The 25636-nt window shown below is 37.1% G+C and overlaps 1 protein-coding gene across 1 annotated transcript in view; it reads right to left on the reverse strand.

The window, feature by feature from the left end:
* Positions 1 to 1592: 1592 nt before the first annotated feature.
* NETO2 (neuropilin (NRP) and tolloid (TLL)-like 2) overlaps positions 1593 to 25636 on the reverse strand; it is a gene marked incomplete at its 5' end in the record, with an annotated part of 43445 nt that continues 19401 nt past the window's right edge. Inside the window, 3 exons of the mRNA XM_012730449.1 lie at positions 1593 to 2551; positions 8282 to 8395; positions 22829 to 23057. Coding sequence (XP_012585903.1) covers positions 1971 to 2551; positions 8282 to 8395; positions 22829 to 23057 — 924 coding nt within the window. The remainder of the gene's footprint in view (positions 2552 to 8281; positions 8396 to 22828; positions 23058 to 25636) is intronic.

Consider the following 25636-nt stretch of genomic DNA (forward strand, 5'->3'; position numbering starts at 1 on the left):
TGGTATAAGTTACCTACTAAAATACCTATTCAATATAGCTAATGAAAGAATTTAGCTATCTAATCTGGCTCTGGTTCATTAATTCATTGAAAACTACATTCATTAAGTCTTTTTACCTTCCCAAGTTATATTTTTAAAGCAGGAAACTATGCTGAATTAAACTTAAAAATGAATATGCCATGTGTGGGCTTTCCTTTCACCTGGATATTATATGCTTTTTTAAAAAATGAAATATGTGATAGAAGCAATGCAAAATTTGAGGGAGAATATATCTTTGTATGAGATTTAAATCACAGCTTTCACTAATCTGAGAAATCACATTAAGAACTAAAGAAATCCAGTAAAACTTCAATTTCTCATTTCATTGAGAATTTACAAAAATACAGAAAACAAGAATATGTTTCCTTTAAAATGGCATGTCTACATTAGTCCAAATTTTTTAAATGGATTCCTTTCTATACGTATCTTAAGACTTAGAATTTCAGTGTCATAAATAACATGATTGAAGGCTGATGTAAGAATGTAGATTTTAATAAGATTTGTGTAGTGACTTAGAATAAATATCACACAGTGAAAATGTATCATAAACTAGATGCAATAACAAATGGAAACAAAAAGCTTATGTACACACAAAAGGTCTTTACAATAAATTATCATGTATAGTTCCATCAAGCATATTTGTATACAAAGCTGCTAATGTGAACACCAAGAGAAATCTGTCATGTAGGTCTTTAATCTTGATTTAATAAAGTTTGTACAGTATCAAATAATATCAAAAGTCTAAAAAAACAATGAATTTTTATATCATGTTTATAAATTATTGTTTCACATACCATAAAAAACATAAGGTCAAAAGTGCAGTTTAAAAAAAAGTGGAAGTTGTTATTCTAGGTAAGAACTAGAAAAATGTATTGTCCCAAGTAAGAAGCAAGCTAAAGGCTTTACAAGGTTTTAGGAATTTTCACTTGTCATATAGCACTGGTTACCATATGCCATAAGATAAATCAGTACATTGGGAGTTAAATAATCTTTTTATAAAATAATAGGAAACAGAAATCTAGTGATGAGAAACACTAGAAATAAACCTAAATATTGGTCTTCCCCCAATGAATGACATTACTTGTTGCTTACAGGAATGCATGAGTTGCATCACTGAATATGACCCAATTTGGGAAAATTTCAAAGGCTCTCGAGACGTTTTAAACTTTTTTAGGTTAATAGTCATAACTGACAATGGTGTGTACTTCCCAGGAATACAAAATTATCTAGTAAAATACAACTAAGACAAAAATATGTCTTAAAGGTGAAAAGTCATATCACTTGCCTCTCATATAAAGTAAACTAAGGATAAAGTCACTAAAAGGCAGCTGTATAGAAATTAGTCAAGAAGAAACGGATGAAATGTAACTCTGGGTCTTAATTAGCACTCACCACACTAACTAGTAATAGTGACAAATTCTAGAACAAATGTGCATATTGAAAACTGAGTGGTAAATTAACCAGTGATACTTATGTAAGAAATTGAATGGTAAAAGTACTGACTTATCAAATAAACTAGAGAAAAGAAAAAGTTACATAAGAAAAGTTTATTTTTAAGCTTATTCTTGGATCAAAATATTGAGTAAGCTGTATCAATCAAGAGCAGCATTTCTGTTGCTAAAACTAACAGGCAACGTGAGGCTGGCTCAACAAAACCAATCCCCTCTTCCAATACTGTTTAACTGGTGCTTGTTTATATAACACCAAGCATAGATGATTATTTTCTTCATTGAATGGATTAAGTTTCTTGGTTGTTTTAACATATATAGGCTGCCTGATAATAAAAACCTCACCATTACAATAGGTTAGTGGCAAATGAAAGTTTTCCTAGTTTTGACAGAAGAGCAGGGTTGGCTGCTGAAAACATTACGGATGCTCTGTAGGCTGCATAACACATACTTAATAATTAATGTCAATATCACCTTAGAAGATTAAAAATCGATGGATATGGAAGCTTGTGCAGAATCTTCTCGCCCCCTGACATAAATTTCACAGGGAATCTCCTCCATTACTCTGTCTTCTAGAGCCTGTTCAGGGCACTCGTGTGCCTGTTTGAAAGTATAGCTACTTTTTTTAAAGGTGCTATTAAATGTTTTCATTGGCTGTGGTTGTGCAAAATCATTTCGGAAAGGAAGTTCCATGGAACTGAGGTTGGTCCTGCTTTGTTTGACACTGGGCGCTTGCGACCCACAGTGATGGTCGTGAATGCAGCGGGAGGCAGTGGAAGGGCGCCGCATCTTCTGGTAGTTGTCCAGTTCTTCTGACAAGTCGGCCAGGTCTGCAGAAATCTCTTTGTCCCTTAGTGAAAACAGTTCATAGTGAGGAGGATCAAACACTTCTTGAAATCCAGTTTTATTAAAAGCAGTTTTGCAAGCCATGACCTTTTTTCGAGGCTGTTTCACTTGTACTAAAATAGAAATAATGAGAAGGACCAAGACAATCCCTGATGTAATGCCAATAATTGTTCCATGAGTTTTAGTGATTTGTTCAAATAGTCCTGCTTTTTTCTTTTCTGCAGAAAAAGAAAGAAAAATGTTAAGGATTTCAAAATTTACTACTGAGCCCTACTAAAAACACATGCCATGACTGGGGGCTCTAGCATCCTGCTTTCACCAAAGAACAGATCAAATAGACAGAAAATGAATAAGGAAACAACAGCGTTAAACAAAGAATTATACCACAGGGTGTTTAATTAAACATTTTTAGGGCACTGCATCCACAAAAATCTGCATCCACATTTTTCTCAAGTACATATGGGCTATTCTCTAGGGCAGATGACATATTGGGTCACAAGACAAGTATCAAACAATTAATTTAGACTGATAATGGTCTTCTTTAACCATAAAGATATCAAACTAGAAATCAACCTTGAAAGATCAGGGAAACCTCTCATAAGTGGAGATCAAATAAAAAATTACTGAATGGCTACTTGGTTAATGAGGAAATCCAAGAAGAAATCAAAAATACCTTGAGAGTAATGACAATGAGAACACAACCTTCTAGAACTTGTGGGACATACCAAGAATAGTATTAAGAGGAAAATATATAACAGCACAGGCTCACATCAAGAAAGTGGAAAGAGTTCCTATAAATAACCTTATTTCTCATGTCAAGGAACAAAGAAGAAACAACACCAAAAGCTATTAGAAGGAAGGAAATAATAAAAATCAGAGCAGAAATAAATGAAAAAGAAATAAAAGAGGCAGTTAAAAAGATTAATGAAACCAAAATCAGATTCTTTGAAATAATGAACAAAACCAGAAAAACTACTGTAGAAAGGGTCACAAAGAAAAGAAGGAAGAAATTCATATAAGTAGAATCAAAAAGAAAGAGAAGTTACCACAGACATCACAGAAATTGAGAGGATTTGCACATTTGTATGCTAGTGAAGTTCAATAACCTAGAAGATATGGGAAAATGTTTAGAATTATAAACCATTTGAGACTGAGTAGGGAAGAAACAGAACTGAATAGACCAACCACAAGTAGGGTAGTTGAAGCAGTAATCAAAACTCTACCCAAAATGAAAAGCCATGACTAGATGGCTTCACAAGTGAGTTCTACCAAACTTTCGACATGAGCTAATAACCATTTTGCTCAAATGCCTTTCAATATTTGTGAAAGAAGGAATACTTCCAAATACATATTTTGAGTATGGAACACAAAGACAACACAGGACAATGAAACTAAAGACCAATTTCTCTAATGAACACATATGCAGAAATCCTCTCCACAGTCTTTGCAAACTGAGTCCAACAATGCATTAAAAAGACCATCCCACCATGACCACATGGGATTTTTCCAGGGACACAAGGATGGCGCACAGCCAAAACTCAATCAACATAGTTAATCACACAAATAAAAGACAAAAAACAAACAAACAAACATATGGTTGTATCAATAGATGTCAAGGAAGCATTTGATAGCATTAAACATACACTTATGAAAACCCATGAACACTGGGAATAAGTGGAACATACCTTGATATAAAAAAGGCTATAGATGATGAACACACATATCACATCATTTTCAAAAGTGAGACACTGAAAACTTTTCTCCTAAGATTTTGTAAAAGACAAGGATATCCATTTTCCCCACTAATATTCAAAATGGTATTGGAAATCCTAGTTAGAGCAATTAGGTAAGATAAGTATACAAAAGGAATCCAAATAGGCAAAGAAGAAATGAAGCTCTCATTATTAATAGATGACATAACATACATTAAGGACCCTGAAGACTACTGAAAAACCAGATAAATTCAGCAAAGTGGCAGTTTATAAAATCAACACACAAAAGTCAGTTGTCTTCCAATATGCAAACAATGAGCTACAGAAGGAAAAAATTAAGAAAACAGTCTCATTTAAAATTACTCCTGAAAATGAAATATCTAGGACTAAACAAAGGAGGGAAAGGACCTATACTATTAAAACTGTGAGACAATGTTAAAAGAAATAGAAGTCATGAAGAAATGGGTGAAATCTCCTGTTCATGGACTAGAAAGATTAATATTGTTAAAATGGCAACCTATTCACAACACACAGATTTAGTGCACTTTTTATCAAAGTTTCAAAGGCATTCTTCAAAGAAATTGAACAGCATTACTAAGGTTCATATGGAACCACAAAAAACTCTTAGTAACCAAAGAAACCCTGACAAAAAAGAATAGTGGGATCACATTTCCAGATTTCAAGGTATGCTACAAAGCTATAATAATCAAAACAGGATGGTACTAGAAGCAGAAGCACACAGACCAGTAGAATAGACTGAAAACCCATAAATAAACCCACAGCTATATGGACAGTAAAGTTATGACAAAGAGGCTAAGAATACACTGAAGGAAGAAAATCCTCTTCAACAAGTGCTACTGTGAAAGCCAAACAGCAGCTGCATGCAAAAGAATAGAACTTAGACCACTACCTCACAACATACACACACACAAAAATCAACTCAAAATGCAAAAAAGACTCGGGTGAAGTCCTGAAACCATGAAATATATAGAACGCATAGATAAAATACTCCATGACATCAGCTTCAGAGATACCTTTGTTGATTCACCCCCAGCAACAAGGAAAACAAATAATATAAAAAGAAACCATCACTAGGGCGTCCCTGGAGGCCTAGGGGTTAAGTCTCAATGCTATCATTGCTACAGCTTGAGTTCAATCTCTGGTCAGGGAGTTATCCCACACATGGTGCAGCAGACCTCTGCTGTCTCACCCACTGTTCCCCTTAGTACTGTATTTCAGTAAATCTGTTTGTTCTGCTCTCCACTCTGACTAAAAGAAATTATTGAAAACAAACAAAAAACATCACTAAAACAAAAAGGCACCCTACTGAAAGGGAGAAATATCTACACACCATCTATCTGACAAGAGACTGAGACAAAAGACAGACAAAGAACTCATTAACTTTACAAAAAGAAAACAGAACCTAGTCAGAAGAAGAGCTAAATAAGGACTTTTCCAAAGAAGACACCCAGATGACTAACAGACATGAAAAAAATGCTCATTATCACTTATAGTCAGGGAAATGCAAATCAAAACCACATTGAGATACCCTAGAAGTGAACGTGGGACAATTTTGATGATACACTACACACTGGGCCAGAAAACAATGTCAATAAAGACATGAAGGTTGAAATCATGTCAAGGATGATTTTCCTAATCACAATGCTACTGAACTGGAAATGCATAAATGACCCAAGAAAGAGTGAAAAAAAACCTCAAAAATGTGGTGGTTAAAAACATGCTACTTACTTGGGTTAATGAGGAAATAAAAAGGAAATGAACAAATACCTCAATCAAAAATGGCAACATGTAAATCTAGAAACTATAGAACACATCAAAAGACTACTAAGAGGTAAGATAAAGCAATATAAGTCCACATCAAGAAACAAGATTATCTTGAATACATAATACAGTACTGTTCCTTAAGGAACAAGGAACAAGAAGAACAAGCAAAACCCAAAGCAGATATTAAAAACACAGTTCACATGATCAAAGCTATTTCCATGAAACAAGAGAAATGCTTCCAAACTAGGTTCACAAAGAAAAAAAGGAGAAAACAATTAATTGAATCAGAAAGAACAAGGAAAGTTACCACAGTTACAGATGATCATAAGAGACTACTATGCCAATAAATGGAAATTGAAAAATGTTTAGAAAAATGTAATATTAAAACCCTGGATCAGGAAGAACAGAAAACCTGATCAAACAGGATATTAAAATAGTAATCAAAATCTCCCCAAACAAAAGCCCAGATCAGATGACTTTGCTAGTGAGTTCCACCTATCTTTCTCAAGATCTTTCAAAAGAAATTGAAGAGGAGTAAAGGATTCTAAGTACAGTTTTTTTTTTTTTTAAAGATTTATTTATTTATTTGTACAGAACTGGGGTACAGGCCAGAGATGCGGAGGGTGAGAGAATTCACCAGAGACAGAGCGGGGAGCAGAACAGGCAGATCGACCAAGTACACTGCTGAGGGGAGCAGCGGGCGGGTCAGGAGAGGTCTGCCACGCCATGTGGTCGCCTCCGGGGCAGGCGGGAATCGAACTCATGAGGAAGTGGCTTTAGATTCTCAGTGCTGTGCTTTAACCCGCTGCGCCACCAGGGAGGGCCTAAGTACAGTTTTGAGGTCAAGGTTACCCTGTATCAAAAGCAATGACATCACAAAAAAATGGAAATTATAGACCAATATCCCTGATGAACATAAAGGCAAACTGCTTCAAAATGTCTTAGCAAATTGCATTTGGCAATACATTAAAAGGATCAAATATCATAACCAAATGAGATTTAATTTAAGGAGGCAAGGAAGATTTAACAGTCATAAATCAATGTCATTCATTAACAATAAAAGATAAAAATCATATGATCTTATCAATAGATGCAGATATGTCTGATTCATCAATAAAGATTTTCTAACATCAATAAACATTTTCAGTAAAATGGGGAGAGAGAGGACTGATAACACAATGAATGCCATATGTGACAAATCCATACCGATATCAACTCACTGGTGAAAATATGAAGGTCTTTTCTCTAGGATCAGGCATAAGACAAGGATGTGCACTTTAACCAGTACTATTCAACGTGGTATTGGGAGTCCAAACCAGAGCAATTATGAAGAGAAGTGTGCAAGAGGAATACAAACCGGAAGAGAAGTAAAACCATCACTATTTGCAGATGTAATAGTACACAGAACACCCTAAAGAGTACACTAAATATTATTAGAAACAATAAATCAGTACAGTGAAGTGGCAGTTTACAAAATCAATATAAAAAATGTGCTGTGAGATATACAAAGAACTGATGAAATGCAACAAAAGACACAAAGATGGTCAATAGGCAAATGAATAAACTATTCACCATGATTTATCAACCAGGAAATCAAAACCACACGAAGGCACTTCTGACATCCATGTGAATGGCCCTTATCAAAAAAAAAGCCAGGAACAACAAATATTGGAAAGGAATGTACACTAGAATAGCCCCAGTGGGGAAATGCATGGAGTTAAAATATATATATATATATATATATATATATATATATATATATATATGTAATTTCTACTATATGAATGCAAAGACACTAACTTGAAAGGATACATGCACTTTTGTGTTTACTGCAGCATTATTTACAATAGCTACGTTATGCAAACAACCTAAGCGCTCTAACACCTAACAGGCAAGTGGATAAAGATGTGGTATACATACATAATGGAATACAGCACAGCTGTGAAAAATGATGAAAGTTTGCTATTTCTGACAACATGGTGGAACTGCATGGGTTCATGCTAAGAAAAACAAGAAAGAAGAAAGACAATACAGGATGATTTCACTCACATGTGGGATATAAGCAAACAAAACAAAGGGTTGGATAAACACTGGAAATCTGACTGAAACACTGAGGTTCCCAGAAAGGGTGGGTAAGGTCGGAGAGAAAAATGAGTAAGGGGCGAAGGGGGTTATGGGAGAGGAATACTAGTGCTTTAGTGGTGGGTGTAATACACATCGAAGAGGTCTGATTTTATACCCCTAAATATATACAGTGTTGTAAACCAATTTTATGTCAATAAAAAAAGGTTCAATTAAAAAGACACAAGAACATTTATATCCTATGCATTCTATTGTTGTTGTTTTTGCTAGAAGAGAGATGCAGTTGTCAAAAGGACGTTTCAAGTCTTTTCAAATAAAAGGTAAGAGCTACTATCTTTCAAAAATGTCAGTGTTTGCCTGTGGACTTACCTTTACAATGATTTTCATCCCAAGGGTATGCACAGTTTTGGACACCATTACAGACTAAAGAATTATTGATGCACATGTTGCTATGGCAAAAGAAAGTGTTTCCTGTGCAGGGAGCTGTAGAAAAAAAGAAAACTGTTGTTAAGAATGGAAAGCATACAGGTTATGAACTCACCTTGTTTTACTGTACACTGAGCTTTATGAAGTCAGCATCTTGCCTCAAAGACCTTGCCATGAATACATCATCACTACACAAACTGCAAGAAAAGGCCAATAGCCCCTGATGCTGGTTCATGTAAACTTACACCAAGCACTGTTGTAAATGTAAGAGCAACATGAATATATTACCTGTGGAGCGTATGGAACTACTTTACAGCCTGGTAAACTGTTTCAAAACTGTAAAAGAAAAGGTATTGCTAGTTGGAAGGTAAAACACTACAGTCTACCATATGGAGTCTTTCAAAAACTCAGATTACCACAGAGGCAGTAATTCTACTTCTAGGCATATACCCAAGAGAACTGAAAGTAGGGACACCCACAGATATTTGTAAAGCGTCAGTCACGCTAGTTTGGAAACAGCTAAACATCCACAGATGCACCGAACACCACGCTGTGGTGCACGCAGAGTAACACACACTGCCTTAAAAGTCAGAATGAGGGTCCTCCCTAATGGCACAATGGGTTATAGCGCAGCACTGTGAAGCTCTCCACAGACACTGCAGCAGGAGTATGATCCCTGCCAGGGAGCTGACCCACACGGCACAGCAGACTTCTGTTTCACCCGCTGCTTCTCTCAGCAGTGTACTTCATCAATCTGCCTGTTCTACTCCTCACGCTGTTTCTGGTGAATCCTCTCACCCCCCCTCCCCGGCCACACACCTCTAGACTGTACCCCAGTTCTTATAAGCATAAATAAATAAACAAATCTTTTTAAAAAAGAATGAAATTCCTAAAAGTGGCACAAGGACAGACTTTTAAACATTTATGCTAAAGCAAATAAGCAAATGCACAAAAGGAAAATTAACTTCTTTCATTCCACTTCAATAAGGTATGTAGAGTAGCCAAATTCATAGAAACAAGGTAAAATAGAGGTTGTCAGGGGAGGCAGGAATTATGAGTTCTATGGTACAGAATTTCAATCTGGGATGATAACAAAGCTCTGGAGTTGGATGTGGTGATTGATGTCCACACAGTATTATGAATCTACCTAATGCCTCTGACCTACATACATACAAATGGTTAAAATAGTGGATTTTATATTATATAGATTGTATCACAGAAAAAAAGAAAAACATGACTCTTTCAAATGAAATTCTTTTTTAAAAAACAACAAAGGAATAGATCCCATGGAAGTTCATATTTTGTCTAAGTTGTTCTTTCAAACTGGAATGTCTCCAGTGACCCCTTCTTGGAGATGACATACTCTCGTCATCCTGAGGCTTCTGCCTCTGGAGAAGCGCTCTGCCTGGGGAACCCTCTGTGGGCTCTGTGAGATACTCCTCCATTGAGCTGTCCTGGCGTGCACAAACCGGTGATAGCAGACTACAACTCAGTGTGTTGTTTCTGTTAGGAAATAAAGTTCTAGTTCAGAGATATTACTATGCAAACATAGTAATACAATGTATTTCAGTGTGAAGAAATAATTGGAGCCTAAAAAGCAGAAGTGAGACAGCTTTTTCCTACTAAGCAAAAGACAGAGAGATGTGACAGAAGTCTCTAAAACCAACTAGTTGCTTTAGCTTCTAAAATATACCAGATAAATCATATTATCTGCCTAAAAATTCTACTTCTTCATTTTCAGAAGATACATATTTCATCAAGGAAGGAGACAAAAATATTGCTTTATACTTTACTGACCTCAAATACTTTTAAAAAAGATTTACTTGGGGCTCTCCCTGGTGGCACAACAGGTTAAATCTCTGCATTATGAAGCTCTCAGCAGCCACTGCAGTGTGAGTTCGATCCCCAGCCAGGGCTGACCCACATGGCATGGCAGCCCTCTCCTGACCCGCCCACTGTTCCCCTCAGCAGTGTGGTTCAGTACATGTGCCTGTTCTGCTCCCCACTCTGTCTCTGGTGAATCCTCTCACCGTCGCTACGCTTCTGGCCTGCCTGTACCCCAGATCTGTATGTATAAATAAATATTTTCAAAAAAAGAGATTTATTTATTTATGTATACAAGAGCTGAGGCACAGGCTAAAAGTGTGGGGGAAAAGGGTTAAGAGGATTCATCAGAGATAGAGTGGGGAGCAGACTAGGCAGATCTGCTGAAATACACTGCTGAGGGGAGCCGCGGACAGGACAGGAGAGGTCTGCTGCGCCATGTGGGTCAACTCCCTGGCCGGGGATCACTCGTGCTACAGGGGCCCCAGATAGCTTCATAGTGCTGACACTTAACACCTGTTACCTCTAGGAAGACCCCTCAAATAGTTTAATATTTTCTCTTTATATGTTCTTTTTAAGATGAATATATCTACAATTACTGGACTAATAAGCCTCTGTTACTTTCCTTTTAATAATTATACAATGAACCTCATTAAAATAATAGCCATGTTGGAATATTTCTTTGCCTTGAAAGAGAAGGCTCTCTCTTTAGGCTTAGACAGTGTTGGCATTCCCAGTCACACCTGCCCACTGCAGCGCCAGTAACCAAACTGGTGACCTGATATCCACCTGCCTGGTCCCTTTTGTCAGCTTTTCACTTGACCATGAACATGAGCTGGAAAAACAGGTGTTGTTTACTGGGTTCCCAGAAAAATCCTAAAACAAACTAATAAGGGAGGTTAACAGAAAATATACAGGACTGCTGTTATTATAGAACACAATCTCCTTTTAAAAAATTCACATATTTATACACATTCCAGATCACTGTTCATTTTTTTTTAAGATTTGTTTATTTATTCATATGGAACTGGGGTACAGGCCAGAGATGCGGAGGGTGAGAGGATTCACCAGAGACAGAGCGGGGAGCAGGCAGATTGACGAAGTACACTGCCAAGGGGAGCAGCAGGCGGGCCAGGAGAGATCTGCCGCGCCATGTGGTCACCTCCGGGGCAGGTGGGGATCGAACTCATGCTGAAGTGGCTTCAGCTTCTTAATGCTGTGTTTTAACCCGCTGCGCCACCAGGGAGGGCCCTCACTGTTCATTTTTGTACAATGTTAGTTGTCTCCTCTCAGAGTTGTCCCTGTGAAATTCCCAGCACCAGGCTCGCCTGTGCACTGCCTCAGGTCCCTTGTAGAGAACAAGGCAGGATTCTCTACAAGGTATTACCTGTGTAAATTCCACATAGCAGCATAATAATCTGTGGTTAATCATTAAGATCTAGGATCTTTTTTTATCCCACTGTAAGCTAAATGGCGATTAGCTGTGATTTTGATCTACATATGATGAAACAGTCCCCTTACTAAACTCCTAAGCTTGCTGAGTACATACGCACTACAGTTCAATGAGCCCCAAGTAGCTCTTATGTGTAGGAAGTCTAAAACAGCTACGAGCTGTGACTGGGGAAACTGCACGTGGGCAGAGAGCAGAGAGAACGGTGGGTGAGTAATCAGAAGTAACCCATCCAATACTTAAACCCCAATACTTTAAGACAGTTAACCTCTGAGTCACAGCCTCTCTTTCAGAATGAGTGGGGTGGACTACAAGGTATCCCCCATATCTGGCTCTAAAATCTGATAAGGCTATGCAATTAGTGGTCTCAATCACACTGATACTCTGTCTTCAAGTGAAATGCAAAAAAAAAAAAAAAGTGAATAGTAATTTAGACTGTTAACCTGTCAAATTGTAGCATTTAAACTATTAAGTATTACATGATACAAAAGTGGTTAATGACAGAAAAGCCAATGAAATGTATAGTGCTATGTTGTTTAACACTTCTGTTGTGAAGTATCATCAAATTATATTACATAGTATATGTACTCTAACATATGCAACCTAGAGAACACAGACTAATTTCTAAGTCTCTCATTATTAAAACTGGAGTTTTTGTTTATATCCCATACCACAATTCTGTTATAGACTCTGTCATATTTTATGTTGAATTTTAATTCTACTTTTTAAATCCAGTTCACAAAAGGAAATTCAGGGAAGAGAAGCTATTTTTAGGGGAGGTTGAGTGAGGGTTATAAACAGCAATGTAGCATCTTGGTATTCTGATTTTCTGAATCAAATGATCATTAGCTTTTCAAGTTTATCCACAGAACATATGTGACTGCATTCTGATGGTTCTTTATAGGTTCAAATGTGCTAGGAAATAAATAGGTTCTCTATTCAGTGTTTCTTAGTGGGTTGAATACTGAGTGGAAAATACCCGAGTTTTATATAGAATACTACAGAACTGTTTTCTACCTTTAATGCAATTTGAAAGCAGCAATGATATTACCAAATTTTGTTTCGCAGATGCATGAGTTATGTCATTATTATATTTATAATTACAAATATATGTTATTACGTTTATGGAAAATGTTCCTTTTACATGGACAAGCATTGCTGTTTATAATAAGAATTGAAAAATCAGTTACTGATATGAATGCTAATACATGCTTCAATTAAAAAATTTGTCAGGGCCCTCCCTGATGGCACAATAGGTTAAGGCACAGCACTGCAAGCTGACAACAGCTGCTTCAGCATGAGTTCGATCCCTGCCAGGGAGCTGACCCACATGGCACAGCAGACCTCTCCTGTCTCGCCCACTGCTCCCCTCAGCAGTGTACTTCATTGATCTGCCTGTTCTACTACCCACTCTATCTCTGGTGAATGCTTTCATTGCCCGCTGGTCTGTACCCCAGTTCTATAGGGATAAATAAATAAATCTTTAAAAAATATATATCAGGCGTGGCAGACCTCTCCTGACCTGCCCGCTGCTCCCCTCAGCAGTGTACTTCGTCGATCTGCCTGTTCTGCTCCCCGTTCTATCTCTGGTGAATCCTATCACCCTCCGTATCTCTGGCCTGTACCCCAGTTCTGTATGAATAAATAAATCTTTAAAAAAAATATATCCAATGAATGACTCATAAGTATTTATGAGTAAGGCTAAAGATAAAGCAAAAATAGTGCCAGTTATGAACTGCTCCCTCCTTAGAGCCTGAAGAGCTCCCTACTTAAGACTTCTGAAGAGACATGGCAATGATGAAAGGTGTTCTGTCCTTCAACTAAGTCCGCAGGGGCCCTTGGGCAATATGTCACTGAAAATCTTATTATGGATTTTCTCTAACAAAAATATCTTCTGCTGCTTTTGCAGTTTTAGTCCTATAAATTATTTTCATAAAACTATATCCCTTCTTAAAGAGGGAATATCTCAGTATTTAGTACTTGGGAGAACTCACTTTATTCTTTAACATTCTTCTAGTCAAGTTATATTTTAGTCACAATCTGCAATCTACAATGGGTAGCTATGAAGTGAATCTCATACAAAATTAGTACATTTATATAAACCTCTTCTGAAATGCTGTTTTCATGGATGGATTCAGAACAATTAAAAATCATTAACAGCTTAGAAGAGAACAAAAGAAACAGTTTAGCAATCTGAATTAATGATAAGCATGTAAAAATGAACTATTTTGAGTTCTAAAATGAGCTTATCAACAGATTTTCAAACTGGGACTTTTGTTTTATAAAAATCCATGAAATCCTTTATTTTGATCACACATGTGATTTTTGGAAGGATGGATTTTTTTTTTGTTCTTGGGTAATAAAGTTAAATTTGGGATATGAAGCTGGGTCTACTGCAGCCAGACAACTTAGTTTCACAGTCACTCACTGTTAAAACAGCACATAAAGGAGGTTTTGATCTGTCAATTTATCACATTGTACAGCTGGAGAATGCATTAATGCTTACACCGAAAAGGTAACCTAAAACACGTTAGATTTTCATACAAGATTTAGACCAGTGCTGAGCAAAACAAATACAATGTAAACCTAAAACATGAGTGAGCAGCCATAATAAAAAGATCTTTAAAAGGAACAGGTGGAGTGAATTTAACTAACCACGTATGTGACCCAACCTATCAGTGCAGAGAGAGTGACTATGAAGTGGCTGAAGGCTGCCGCCACTAGCAGGGCCTGCGTGCAGGACTGTCTGTCATCAGTGGCTTCTGGGAACTTGCTTCCCTGCAGCCCCGCGTGGCAAGGGGATTTTTGGTGCCCAGTGTTTGTGCTGACAGTGCCATTTATGCTAAGTACCGCTTTCCTCTACAGTCCACAATTTTGGCACGCATAAGGCAGACAGCGTGTGACCAGTGCCTGATAAAAACCTTGGGTGTTGCGCTGCTCAGGGCCTTGTGTGGGCAGAAACACTGTACACATTACTGTATTTTTCAGCTCCAGAGAAAGGAGCATGCTCAGTGAGCCTCATGGGAGGGGCCTGGGAAGCCTCCAGACCCAGAGTCTTTCCCCCTTGCTGAGCCTAATAAGTCTTGGCTGTGAATACAAGTATATGCTGAGTCCTCCTAGCAAATTACCTAAGGCGGGGGTGGGGGTGGTGGTGATTCTGGGAAGCCTGAAACAAAATGGAAAATATTCTCATTTTAACACCTTACCAAATAAAATGTTATTAGTAAGGTATTTTACATTCTTTATTTCATGCCATGTCTTTGAAATCTGGGCTCTGTTTCACAATGTAGTACAGCAACTCAGGCTGCCTGCAGCTGGGGGACTCCATAACGGAAAGTTTCTATAGAAAATGGAGAATAACCTCACAGAAGGAAAAGAGCAAACAGACTTTGTGGCTAACCAATCTCTGTATCCAGCACTGAGGTGTATTTATTTGGAATAGTTTTTGGAGGGTTGTTTTTTAATTTTCAGTTTTGAAAACTTCTCAAAGTAAAAAAAAAAGGTTTCGTGCCACCAAGGTCATGTGTTCACAGGACAGCAGCAGCGGCCCCGACTGAGTCCTGACCTTGCCATCGCCCGGGAGTGCTCTGTATTCAAAGCAGCTCAACATCTTCACTTTCTTCCTTTCATCTCTTCCCTTTTCATTTTCTAAGAAGTTAGATACCAAAATGCAGATATATCTGATTCATTCTCCTGTTTTTTCCATTCTTGATTAGTAAATAAGTCTTGTTAATTCTCTTTACAACTCTTCTTTCTCATTATTATTTTGGCTCAGACCACCTGGGTTTCCCACCTGGACTGTGGAAGTAGCCTCCAAACTGGCCTCCGCACCCCAATTAAAGCACAGCTCTGATGTCATTTTGTACCAAAAACCCCTTCGACAACCCACAACATCTGTAACTCGGTCTAAATGAAGCCTTTAAGACCTTTGAGTTTTAGTTTTATTTTACCTTGCCAGCTTATTCGTCTCAACTCTGTTCCACTCCTTTCTGGCCCACATTAGACTGGTTCTATGCCTTTTTCATTCTATTGCCTTTTGTTTGCAATAACAGTGCAGTTAATATTTTTGTCTCCTACAATCTACCAATCTGACCCTCCAGGATAAACTCAAAGGACATACTTTCTAGGACTACCTACCCATTACTGATCCTGCCTGCTACAAGTGACCGGGATAGCTAATAAGAATCAAGTAAGATTGTCGTTTTCTATCCCAAATGTCCTTTGTCACAACCAGCCTCTATTTGCTTCATTTACATGTTACCTCACCTAGTAGTATAAGATCCTTTGGAGCAGGGACTCACTGTTCCAATCCGTTTTGTATCTTCTTAGCCTCAAACAGTATTTCATATGATAATTGTTAAAAAAATTAATGGAATGCAGGTAGGAAGGCTGGGAGGCTACACTGGCTTCATAACCCAACTGACCATCTGGCAAGTCATAATATACTTTCAAATTATAAGTAGAGGGAAAAACTATTAATTCCAAAATTTCTCAAGAAAATATCTGGTAACAATTTACAATTAGACCTTTGTATTTATAAATTTTGTAATTGCAAAGTCATATAGCTTGCCATACTTACCAGCCAGGGTAAAAAAGCTAAAACAAGTGTCTTATGAAGACAACAGCTATTTGTGATACGAACCCAGACAATATTTTTGTAGTTAGGATGTGTCTTTAATATTTTTTACATGAGAGACACATCTAAGAAAAGGGTCCCGTGAGAGAGGCTAATCGGTCCTACCTACGTGTAGATGAAAGGTAAGGGCAGGACACAGCCTAGTTAAAAAAACAGGATGGTATTTCTTAAAGAAATTTTTGTCAGCGCTATTGTAACATGACCTACACTTATGATAAGCAAGATCAACAAATAGTTGCTAGGAAGTACTGACAAGCTGCTTGCACTTTTATAAACTAGAAAAGCAGGAGAACCATATTTTTACCAGTGGGAATTTATTCATCTGAATTATCAGGAATTTGAGGAAAGGATCTTAAAATCTGTCCTCTAAGTTTTTCTTCTTTAAGCTGGGTCAGTACCTGTATATCAGCTACAATATTGTTTGTTATAAAAGAGTTTCCACATGCTAACAAAATAGTGAGGCTGATTTTTAAAGGCTTAAATAAGTCACAAAAACACAAAATCAACAGAATAACCACAAAGAAAACAAATTTAAAGATTATACTTAAAAGGAAATTGAAAATAATCACTACAAAAAATAAACTAGACTTGAGAAAGGCAGTAACGAAGGACACAAGGAACAACAAAGCCAGAAGACACAGAGCAAAGTGGGAAAAGTCCTCACTTTTTAGTGATTATTTTAAATATAAATGGACCAAACTCCTTAATCAAAGGTAGAGAATAGCAGGATGAACAACAAACGACAACCAAATACATGGTATTCTATGCTACTTAGCTCAGATATAAAGATAGAAATATTTGAAAGTAAAAGGAACAAGAAAGACAGTCCAAGCAAATAGTTACCAAAAGAAAGCTGGGATGCTGACAGACATAACAGGCAAAAGTACACTTTAAGTGAATACTGTTAAAAGTGACAAAGGAAGACATGGTATAGTAATAATAATTGTTTAATTCACCAAGAAGATGTAACAATTATAAACATGTATTATAAACACAAACACACAGAGCAACCAAAAATCATAGCCCCAAAATAGAAAAGCAAACACCATTACAATTAAAGGGAGCATTGTATAATTCTATAATAATAAATATTTTAATACTTTGCTTAAAATAATGACTTACGATCAATTTTAAAAAGGCTTGAACACTACTATAAGCCATCTGGATCAAAACAGACATACATAGAAAACTCCAACCAACAACAGGAGAATATACAATTTTCTCAAGTGCATATGGAAACTCTTTTGAAGAGACCATATGTTAGCTGAGAGTCTTAATTTTAAAAGAATGACACTATACATCTTTTCCAATCATAATGGAATAGAATCAGAAATCAGTTAGCATAAGTATTACTGGAAAATTCACAAATATAAGGAAATTAACTGTACACTCCTAACCAACAGGGGGTCAAAGAAGAATTCATATGAATTCTTGAATCTACCTTGAGTCAACTGAAAAGAAAACTCAACATACCAAATTTATAGGAAAGATCTCAAATTAACAAGTTAACCCCAAGGAAGTAGAAAAAGAAAAGCAAGCTAAACTCAAAATTCTATGCCTTTGTTAAAAGTATTAAAACAGGCCCTCCCTGGTGGCGCAGCGGGTTAAAGCACAGCACTGAGAATCTAAAGCCGCTTTCGCATGAGTTCGATTCCCGCCTGCCCCGGAGGTGACCACATGGCGCGGCAGACCTCTCCTGACCCGCCCGCTGCTCCCCTCAGCAGTGTACTTCGTCGATCTGCCTGTTCTGCTCCCCACTCTGTCTCTGGTGAATCCTCTCACCCTCCGCATCTCTGGCCTGTACCCCAGTTCTGTATGAATAAATAAATAAATCTTTAAAAAAAAAGTATTAAAACAATACAGATAAAGCAGACAAAAATAGAGAATAGAAAAACTAGAGAAATTAAATAAAACCCAAAATTGGCTCTTTGAAAAGATCAAATTAATAAGCCTATAGTTAGCACTAAGAATAAAACAGATACAAAAAGACTCAATTAAAATCAGAAAAGCAGGTGCAGACATCAGTGTACATTTTGCAGATGTAAAAAGTATTAGAAGAATGCTAAAAACTGCTAAGCTAGATGAAACAGACAAATTCCTAGAAATACACAATCTATCAAAAGAGAATAAAATAGAAAATCTAAATAAATCTGTATTTAGCAAGGAGATTGAATCAGTAATCAAAAAATTGAAACAAAAGCAAAAAACCTTTCAACAAAGAGAATCTAGACCAAATAATTTCACTAGTGAATTTTACCAAACATTTACACAAGAATTTGCACCAAATCCTCAAATATTTCTAGAAAGCTGAAGAGGAAGGATTCCTTCTCACACTCAATAGGTCTGACAAAGATACTACAAATAAACAAAACCGCAGACCAATAGCCCATAGGCACAGTGATGCAAAAATTCTCAAAAAATACTAGCACTGAATTCAGCAACATACTAAGAAGTATTGTCTAACATGGTCAATGGGATTTATTCCTGGAATGTTAAGTATTGTTCAACATAGGATAATTAATCAATGTAAGGAAAGGAAAGGAAAACAAAACCAAACAACTATCATCCCAATCAAACTGGAAAAGTATCTGATGATGAGGAAAAGAATAGAAGGAGACATCACAGGTTCAAACCTGAGTCGTGCAAGGAGGTGGGGGCAAAAGGAACTAATGTTAGCCCAGTCACAGAGACTCCTATATCAGATTGCTGCATCAATCAGAATACTGCCTGCAGCAGAATGTCGGAAGCACAGACCAGAGGGTAGAGATAAAAGATTGGGCCACTGTGAGATTCCACATAGTTCTCCAAAATCAGCAGCTAACACGCCACCCCACAAGGAGTGAGCCCTCGCCAAGAGAAAAGGACTCTATCAGGGCAGTCTCTGCACTGGCCCAGGGCAGCAATCTTCTGCCCACCTGTGCCTATGCAGGTGCTTCTTCCCACCTGCTCTCTCCCTCTGCAGGGAAAGCCTGCACGTGACCTGTACCTGCTGGGGCTTCTCTGCACTGACCTCCCTAAGCTCTCTTAAGGCCGCCCGCCTGCAGCCATACAGGAATCTCAGCAAACATGTTCTTTCGGGGCAGCTCTGTCTGCCCGCTTGTGCCTATGCAAAAGTCCTTTACTACTCTGTCCTTTTCCCTAACAAACCTGTTCTTTAAATTAACAGTCTATCTTGCAGACCAACTCTCCTCATGTTGCTGAAAGGTGAGCTCTGGTGAAACCTTTCCCAGAGAGAACCCAAGAACCCCAAACTCCAAAAAAGACATCATTTGATAAAATTCAATTACCCTTCATGATAAAAGTGTGCAGTAAATTAGGAATAAAATAAAATTTCTTCAGTGTAGTAAAGGCCATTATGAAAATTCCACAGCTAATGTCAGAGTCAATGGTAAAAGAATGACAACTTTCTCCTCAGAAAGATCAGCAGGCAAGATACTTCTATTCAAAACAGTATTACAAGTTCTGGCCAGGGCCCTCACTGATGGTGCAATGGGTAAGGACGCAGCACTGCAAGCTGGCTGCAGCCACTTCAGTGGGAATTCGATCCCTGTTCCCGGAGGTGGTGTACACAGTGTGGCAGACCTCTCCTGACCCTCCCGTTGCTCCCCTCAGCAGTGTATTTCTTCAATCTGCCTGTTCCACTCCCCACTCTGTCTCTGGTGAAGCCTCTGACATAGTAATTCCACTTCTAGGCGTATGCCTAGAAGAACTAAGAGCAGCAAAGCAAACAGTAGTTGCAGCAATAATGCTCATAGAGCGTTATTCACGGTAGCTAAAAGGTAGCAGTGTCCATCAGCAGAGCAGATAAGTAAGATGTGCTGTCGTCCATACCATGAACATTGCACAGTCTTACAGTGTACTGAAACTGATCCCCACAACATGAACAAACTTTAAAAATATTATGCTAAGTAAAGTAAGTAAGCCAGGCACAAAAGGACAAATATTGCATGATTCCACTTCTATGGAATCTAGAATATAGAAACTCAGACAGAAAGAATAGAGGTTATTCAGCTATGGGGGAAGGGAGGATGGAATATTAATACTTAACGGTACAGTTTCAGTTTGAGATGTTATGCAAATCCTGTTAATAGACAGTGATGATATTTACATAATGTGAAAATATTTAATTTTAAATATTTAAGTGTCACTGGACACTTAAAGACTGAGGGTAAATTTATGTTATGTATATTTTACCAAAATTAGAAAAATACAATCTTTCTGGAAGGTTATCTAACTAAAGCACATGTGACTTATCTATTAAAACAACCATTTACTTCCAGAGGAAATACCTCCAAGAACATGAAAAAATATATATGTAACATAACATTATTCATTATAATGTCCCTTATCATTGCAAAATATCATAAATAACACATATGCCCATAAACAGGATACTGAGTAAAGTATGTACATATATTGTATTACTTTGCAGCTATAAAAATTAGAATAATCTCGGCCCTCCCTGGTGGCGCAGCGGGTTAAAGCACAGCACTAAGAAGCTTAAGCCACTTCCACATGAGTTCAATCCCTGCCTGCCCCGGAGGTGACCACATGGCACGGCAGACCTGACCCACCCGCTGTTCCCCTCAGCAGTGTACTTTGTCGATCTGCCTGTTCTGCTCCCCACTCTGTCTCTGGTGAAGCCTCTTGATGCCCCTGAGCCTCTGGCCTGTACCCCAGTTCTGTATGCATAAATAAATAAATCTTTAAAAAAATTAGAATAATCTCTATAAACTGACAGGGAGTTATTGCCAAGATATATAAGAATTGAAACAACCAGGGTTCAAAGAGCACGGGGGTGTAAGACACACATATCAGGTCATGTACCCAAAAAGCAATCCGGATGGATGCACTGGAAACTTGTTACAGAGTGGGCAGGAGAGAATTCAGAGAATGGGGGTGGGACTGGGGCAGTGAATATGAAAAAAAAAAGACAATTTGATTATAACTTTTTGTATAGCTCTCTGGGAACATAACAATATTCTGGGTATCCAAAAAGTAACAACAATTTATAGTAACCATGATGTGGGGGGAACTAAGGAAATATAAAAAGTTACAAATGAGCAGTCTCTGTCTTCAGTTCAGTGCATTAAATATAAATTACATAACCATGATGAAAGGAAAAGAAGTAACTTAAGAAACTGGAAAGCTGTTTTAACAATAAGGTTAAAGACAAACTATACAAATAACGTACTCTGTCCAGAAATTTCTAATGAATAATTTCAATTTGGAATTTACTTTCTGTTTACTTGGATCGAGAAAAGCAGTTGTGGATTATTTAAGTCAGCTTTCTCACTGTAAGGTAAGACAGGGTTTCTTGGAAATATGGTTAGTTCTAGACAGAGGCAAGGGAAAGCTCAAGTTGAGCCAGTACATCTCTGTGACAGAAAGTACAGAGCTGCATTTAAAACATAATAACGGGCACATGGAAGAAGGCGGCTTTGAAGGAGAGTCCAACATCAAAGCTGAGACTTGGAGCAACAAAATGTTAGTATTAGAGAGCATCATAAACACATTTTTATACATGTTAAATATATTAAGTAAATATTTTTGAGCATATGCTAATATTAGTGAGTGAAAATAGTTCTTCCTCATAACAGAATGACATTAAATGCCGAAAGAATGATGGAAACAAAACTACTAGGTCAAAAACTAGGATGATAACTATATCACAGGTTGAAATCATGAATGGATATGAAAATTAGAGGGTAAAAGGTACTTGACTAGTCTCAAAGGTATGAACAGAAAGGAAAATATTAGTAACTTTATAGTGAAGAAGTTTGGCAGACAGTATTCCAAGGCCGTAAGGGAAGTTAATATAAGACAAAGCTCCATGTAATGAGAAAATAAACCAGCATTTGTGTGTTATTCTTGACAGAAGAGAACACCTCAATCAAATCCTCTGGAAAATATCACACAGTCCCAAATGGATACCTCCTACTAAAGAAGAGGCAGGAGCTCTTCAAATGCATCCAGTCATGAAAGACTGAGGACTGTCACAGGCAGAGAAGACTAAGGCAGACAGGACAACTGTGAGTGTGGCTCTGGACCGGGAAGATGCTGATGGCAAGCCAGAGCTATTTCGTAAGGTTTCTATATGGGCTATTAATGTTTCAATGTCAATTTTCAATTTTACTATGATCTTGTACGGTGTTAGCATTGGGGGAATCTGCATGAAGTGTGTATGAGAATTCTGTATTATTTCTATATCTTTTTATAACATTAAACCACTTAAAAATAAAGCTTAAGAGAAAGAAAACATATCCTAAGTCTTTGGAGATCATGCTTTGGCAGATTCAAAATTATTCACCAAGCTGAATTAATACCACTGACAATTATTTCCAATTTTGAGAATCTTGAGAAATTTCCTCTTTCTTATAGGTTAATTCCTTCATAATAAGTTTGTATTACAGTTTACACATACTGTTTTCCACCCATTACAGTCAATTAGTTGGGAAAAGGGAATGAAACTTTGCTATTCTAAACCTGTATGACTTGTTTTTATCATGTATACCCAAGACGTGTATTGTGAGTGAAAGAAAACTGTAAGATCTCAGTGCTGTGGGAATTATTTACTTACGCTCCACAAAGGAAGTAAAGAGCATTCTAAACCTGCTGAGCCGACTCCCTTCATCTGCCCACATTCGGATCACTCCAATCCCTGTTTTAAGCATCACATCATTGGCTACAGTGCTGCAAAACTTGGCTTTCAGATTTTCAATGGCACTGCTTCCATCGTAAACAGCAACGAAGTTTCTCTTGCATTCATTGGAGTGCTCCATTTGATAATCTAGGAACCTCAAATAAATCTGTAACATTAAAACAAATAAAAGTACAGCTTTAAAAAAGACATCAATTTGAATCTTCTAGTTCCATTTTCCATCTATTATCAACATTGTAGTTTGAATTATGAGGACAGACAGAAAAAACCTAACTCAGTATTTAGCCATCCATCCAAGAACTATTTGATCTGTTTGATGATGTTTCTTGGTTGTCTTAATGGGAACAAACATTAAAGAATGAAAAGTTTGTGTTTTGCCTGTAAAGACATTTTTGCTCCATAAGGTTGAACTGCCTTACATATTTCCCTAGTTATAAAAGCAATCTCCCAGTACTGACAAATTGGGAAAATAAAAGAATCACAGTTCTTTTACTCTAACAATCATAACTGATGAGTTTCAGTGTTTGCTTCACATTTTTAAAATGTAAATTTAATGGTAAGATAATGCAACCTGCTTTTGCTGTAGCACATTAAACTTTTTAATCTTACCTATAACTTTTCATAACATAATCACTCCTGTTAAATCCTGGCATTTATTTACCCATTATCCTACAGAGCACACTTTTAAGATTTTACCCCGCAAGTAAAGGACATTTGAACTATAGTATCACAGTAACACGATCAATATTCTGTTGTGATTAGTAGCCCCTTTCTTGAAATTATATAGGCAGTAAGTTAACTTTTAAAATAAAATTGGCCCATTCTTGCTTCTTTTAGATGATAAACCTAAAAAGACTGATCATTAACCCTTAGTTGTGGGCTTATATAAGCCTTGAATATAACTTCTGAAGGAACAGAATAAAACAGGTAATCTTTACAAGTAGGGAGGAAATGACAGCGCAGAGACAACCTTGATGGCCTGACTTTTCACTGTGTGCTCCCCAAGGCCTGAGAGGGTTCTCTATGCACACAGCTCACACTTTGGCTCTACAATGTAAATAAAGTTTTCACAAGTAAAGAATAGATTCCTTGATTTTCACTGAAGATATTTAGTAAGTATTGACTTTACAGTTGCCATCTCTTTGGAAGCAGTATGAAGGCTTCAAAAAACAAAAGTTAATCCTAAAATAGTTAACACAACTAAGAGCAAGCAATGAAAAAAATATAGCTCAGAGCTAAATCTGACCATGTAACTTTAGCTTATTTGAAATGACTAGCTTGATACTCATGAGAAAGGCAGTAAATTGTTTATGAAAAAGGATTTCCTTAGCAAAACTTCCAAAATCCTCATAAATATATTTTAGCATAGAAGATTGTTTTCTTAAATAATGATTTCTCCATTAATACTCTGCCAATGGTTCTGTGGTAGCAAGTATTAGTAATATTTTAAGTGTTTATCTCCATTAGATTAGAATTCCATTGAGAGAATCTTATGCTAATCACAGTCAGTATAATTCTTGCTTATAACACATACTGGGTAAGTGACCAAGTTTATAAAACTATGAATTGATAGAGTGAAATACCAGGCAAAACAATCAATAAATCATAAGTATTTATCCCCCTTTTTTCAATCTAAAGAAATGATACTATACAAGGCTGTAAAGATCCTTTTTTATCTAATTTTCAAAAAAAAAATAAGTCCTATGACAAGAATGACATTTTATTGTGGTCACAACTAGATAACTGAAGTTGATTTCAACTAATTTCACAAAATATTTCTACCAATACAAATCTGAGAAATTGAGACAGGTGGAAGGGGTGGAAACAACTGATCTTACTCTAGATATATGAGCTTTTACTAAACACTCTTACCTGTCATTTTACACTTTTACTAAACATGCCCTAGTATCTGTCTCCCAGGGAGGTGGGGTGATTTATTTTCATAGTGGACATTTTCATCTTTTTTCCTCCTTTTTCCCTAGGCCAGTCAGTAGGAAACAGTGACCCAGGTTAACTGGGTCTCGTTTGCAGATGCAAGAGTTTCCTAAACTTTCTTGGGAGTGGAATGGTTCAGTCCAGACATAGGTGGTAGGTGGATTGATGGGTAGGGAATTAGCAAGTGTAATTTCTGCTTTAATGCAATAAAAGGGTTAATCTGAATCTTCACACACCCATTGGTTCATTAACTCCAGAAGGGAAAAGGGATATTATTTACAGGAGCCCTCAAAGATTCCAACAGAAACAAAATGAAATCCCTCCATGAGCCACAATTATTTATGGAGGGGTCACTGATACAAATAGACTAAAACATTAGTCGCATACTCTTAAACACCAATGAATTTTTTCATTTTTATAAGTGTATTTTTCTGTTAACATCACCCCTTAATTAACTTAGTGCATTTCTGAGTACTGAAGGGTTATGGTGACCTTTAACATTTTCTCATTCAAGTTTCTTAAAATAATCTACTTACTCATTTAATATTTAGCATTAAAAATCTAATTCTCCTGTCAACTGTGCATAATTTTTTTTTAACTTTTGAAAATCAATTTACTTTTACTAAAAGTAGCATTCTTGCAGCAACTTGGATGGAGCTGGAAAAGATCATGCTTAGTGAGATAAGCCAGAAAGAGAAAGAAAAATACCGATGGTTTCACTCATAGCAGGAGTATAATGGACCAGGCGAGAAAATAACAAAAATAATGAACAACCATAGACCAGAGACATTC

This window comes from Condylura cristata, unplaced genomic scaffold (assembly GCF_000260355.1).
Source record: "Condylura cristata isolate star-nosed mole 26May11 unplaced genomic scaffold, ConCri1.0 scaffold00028, whole genome shotgun sequence".
Taxonomy (NCBI): Eukaryota; Metazoa; Chordata; class Mammalia; order Eulipotyphla; family Talpidae; genus Condylura; species Condylura cristata.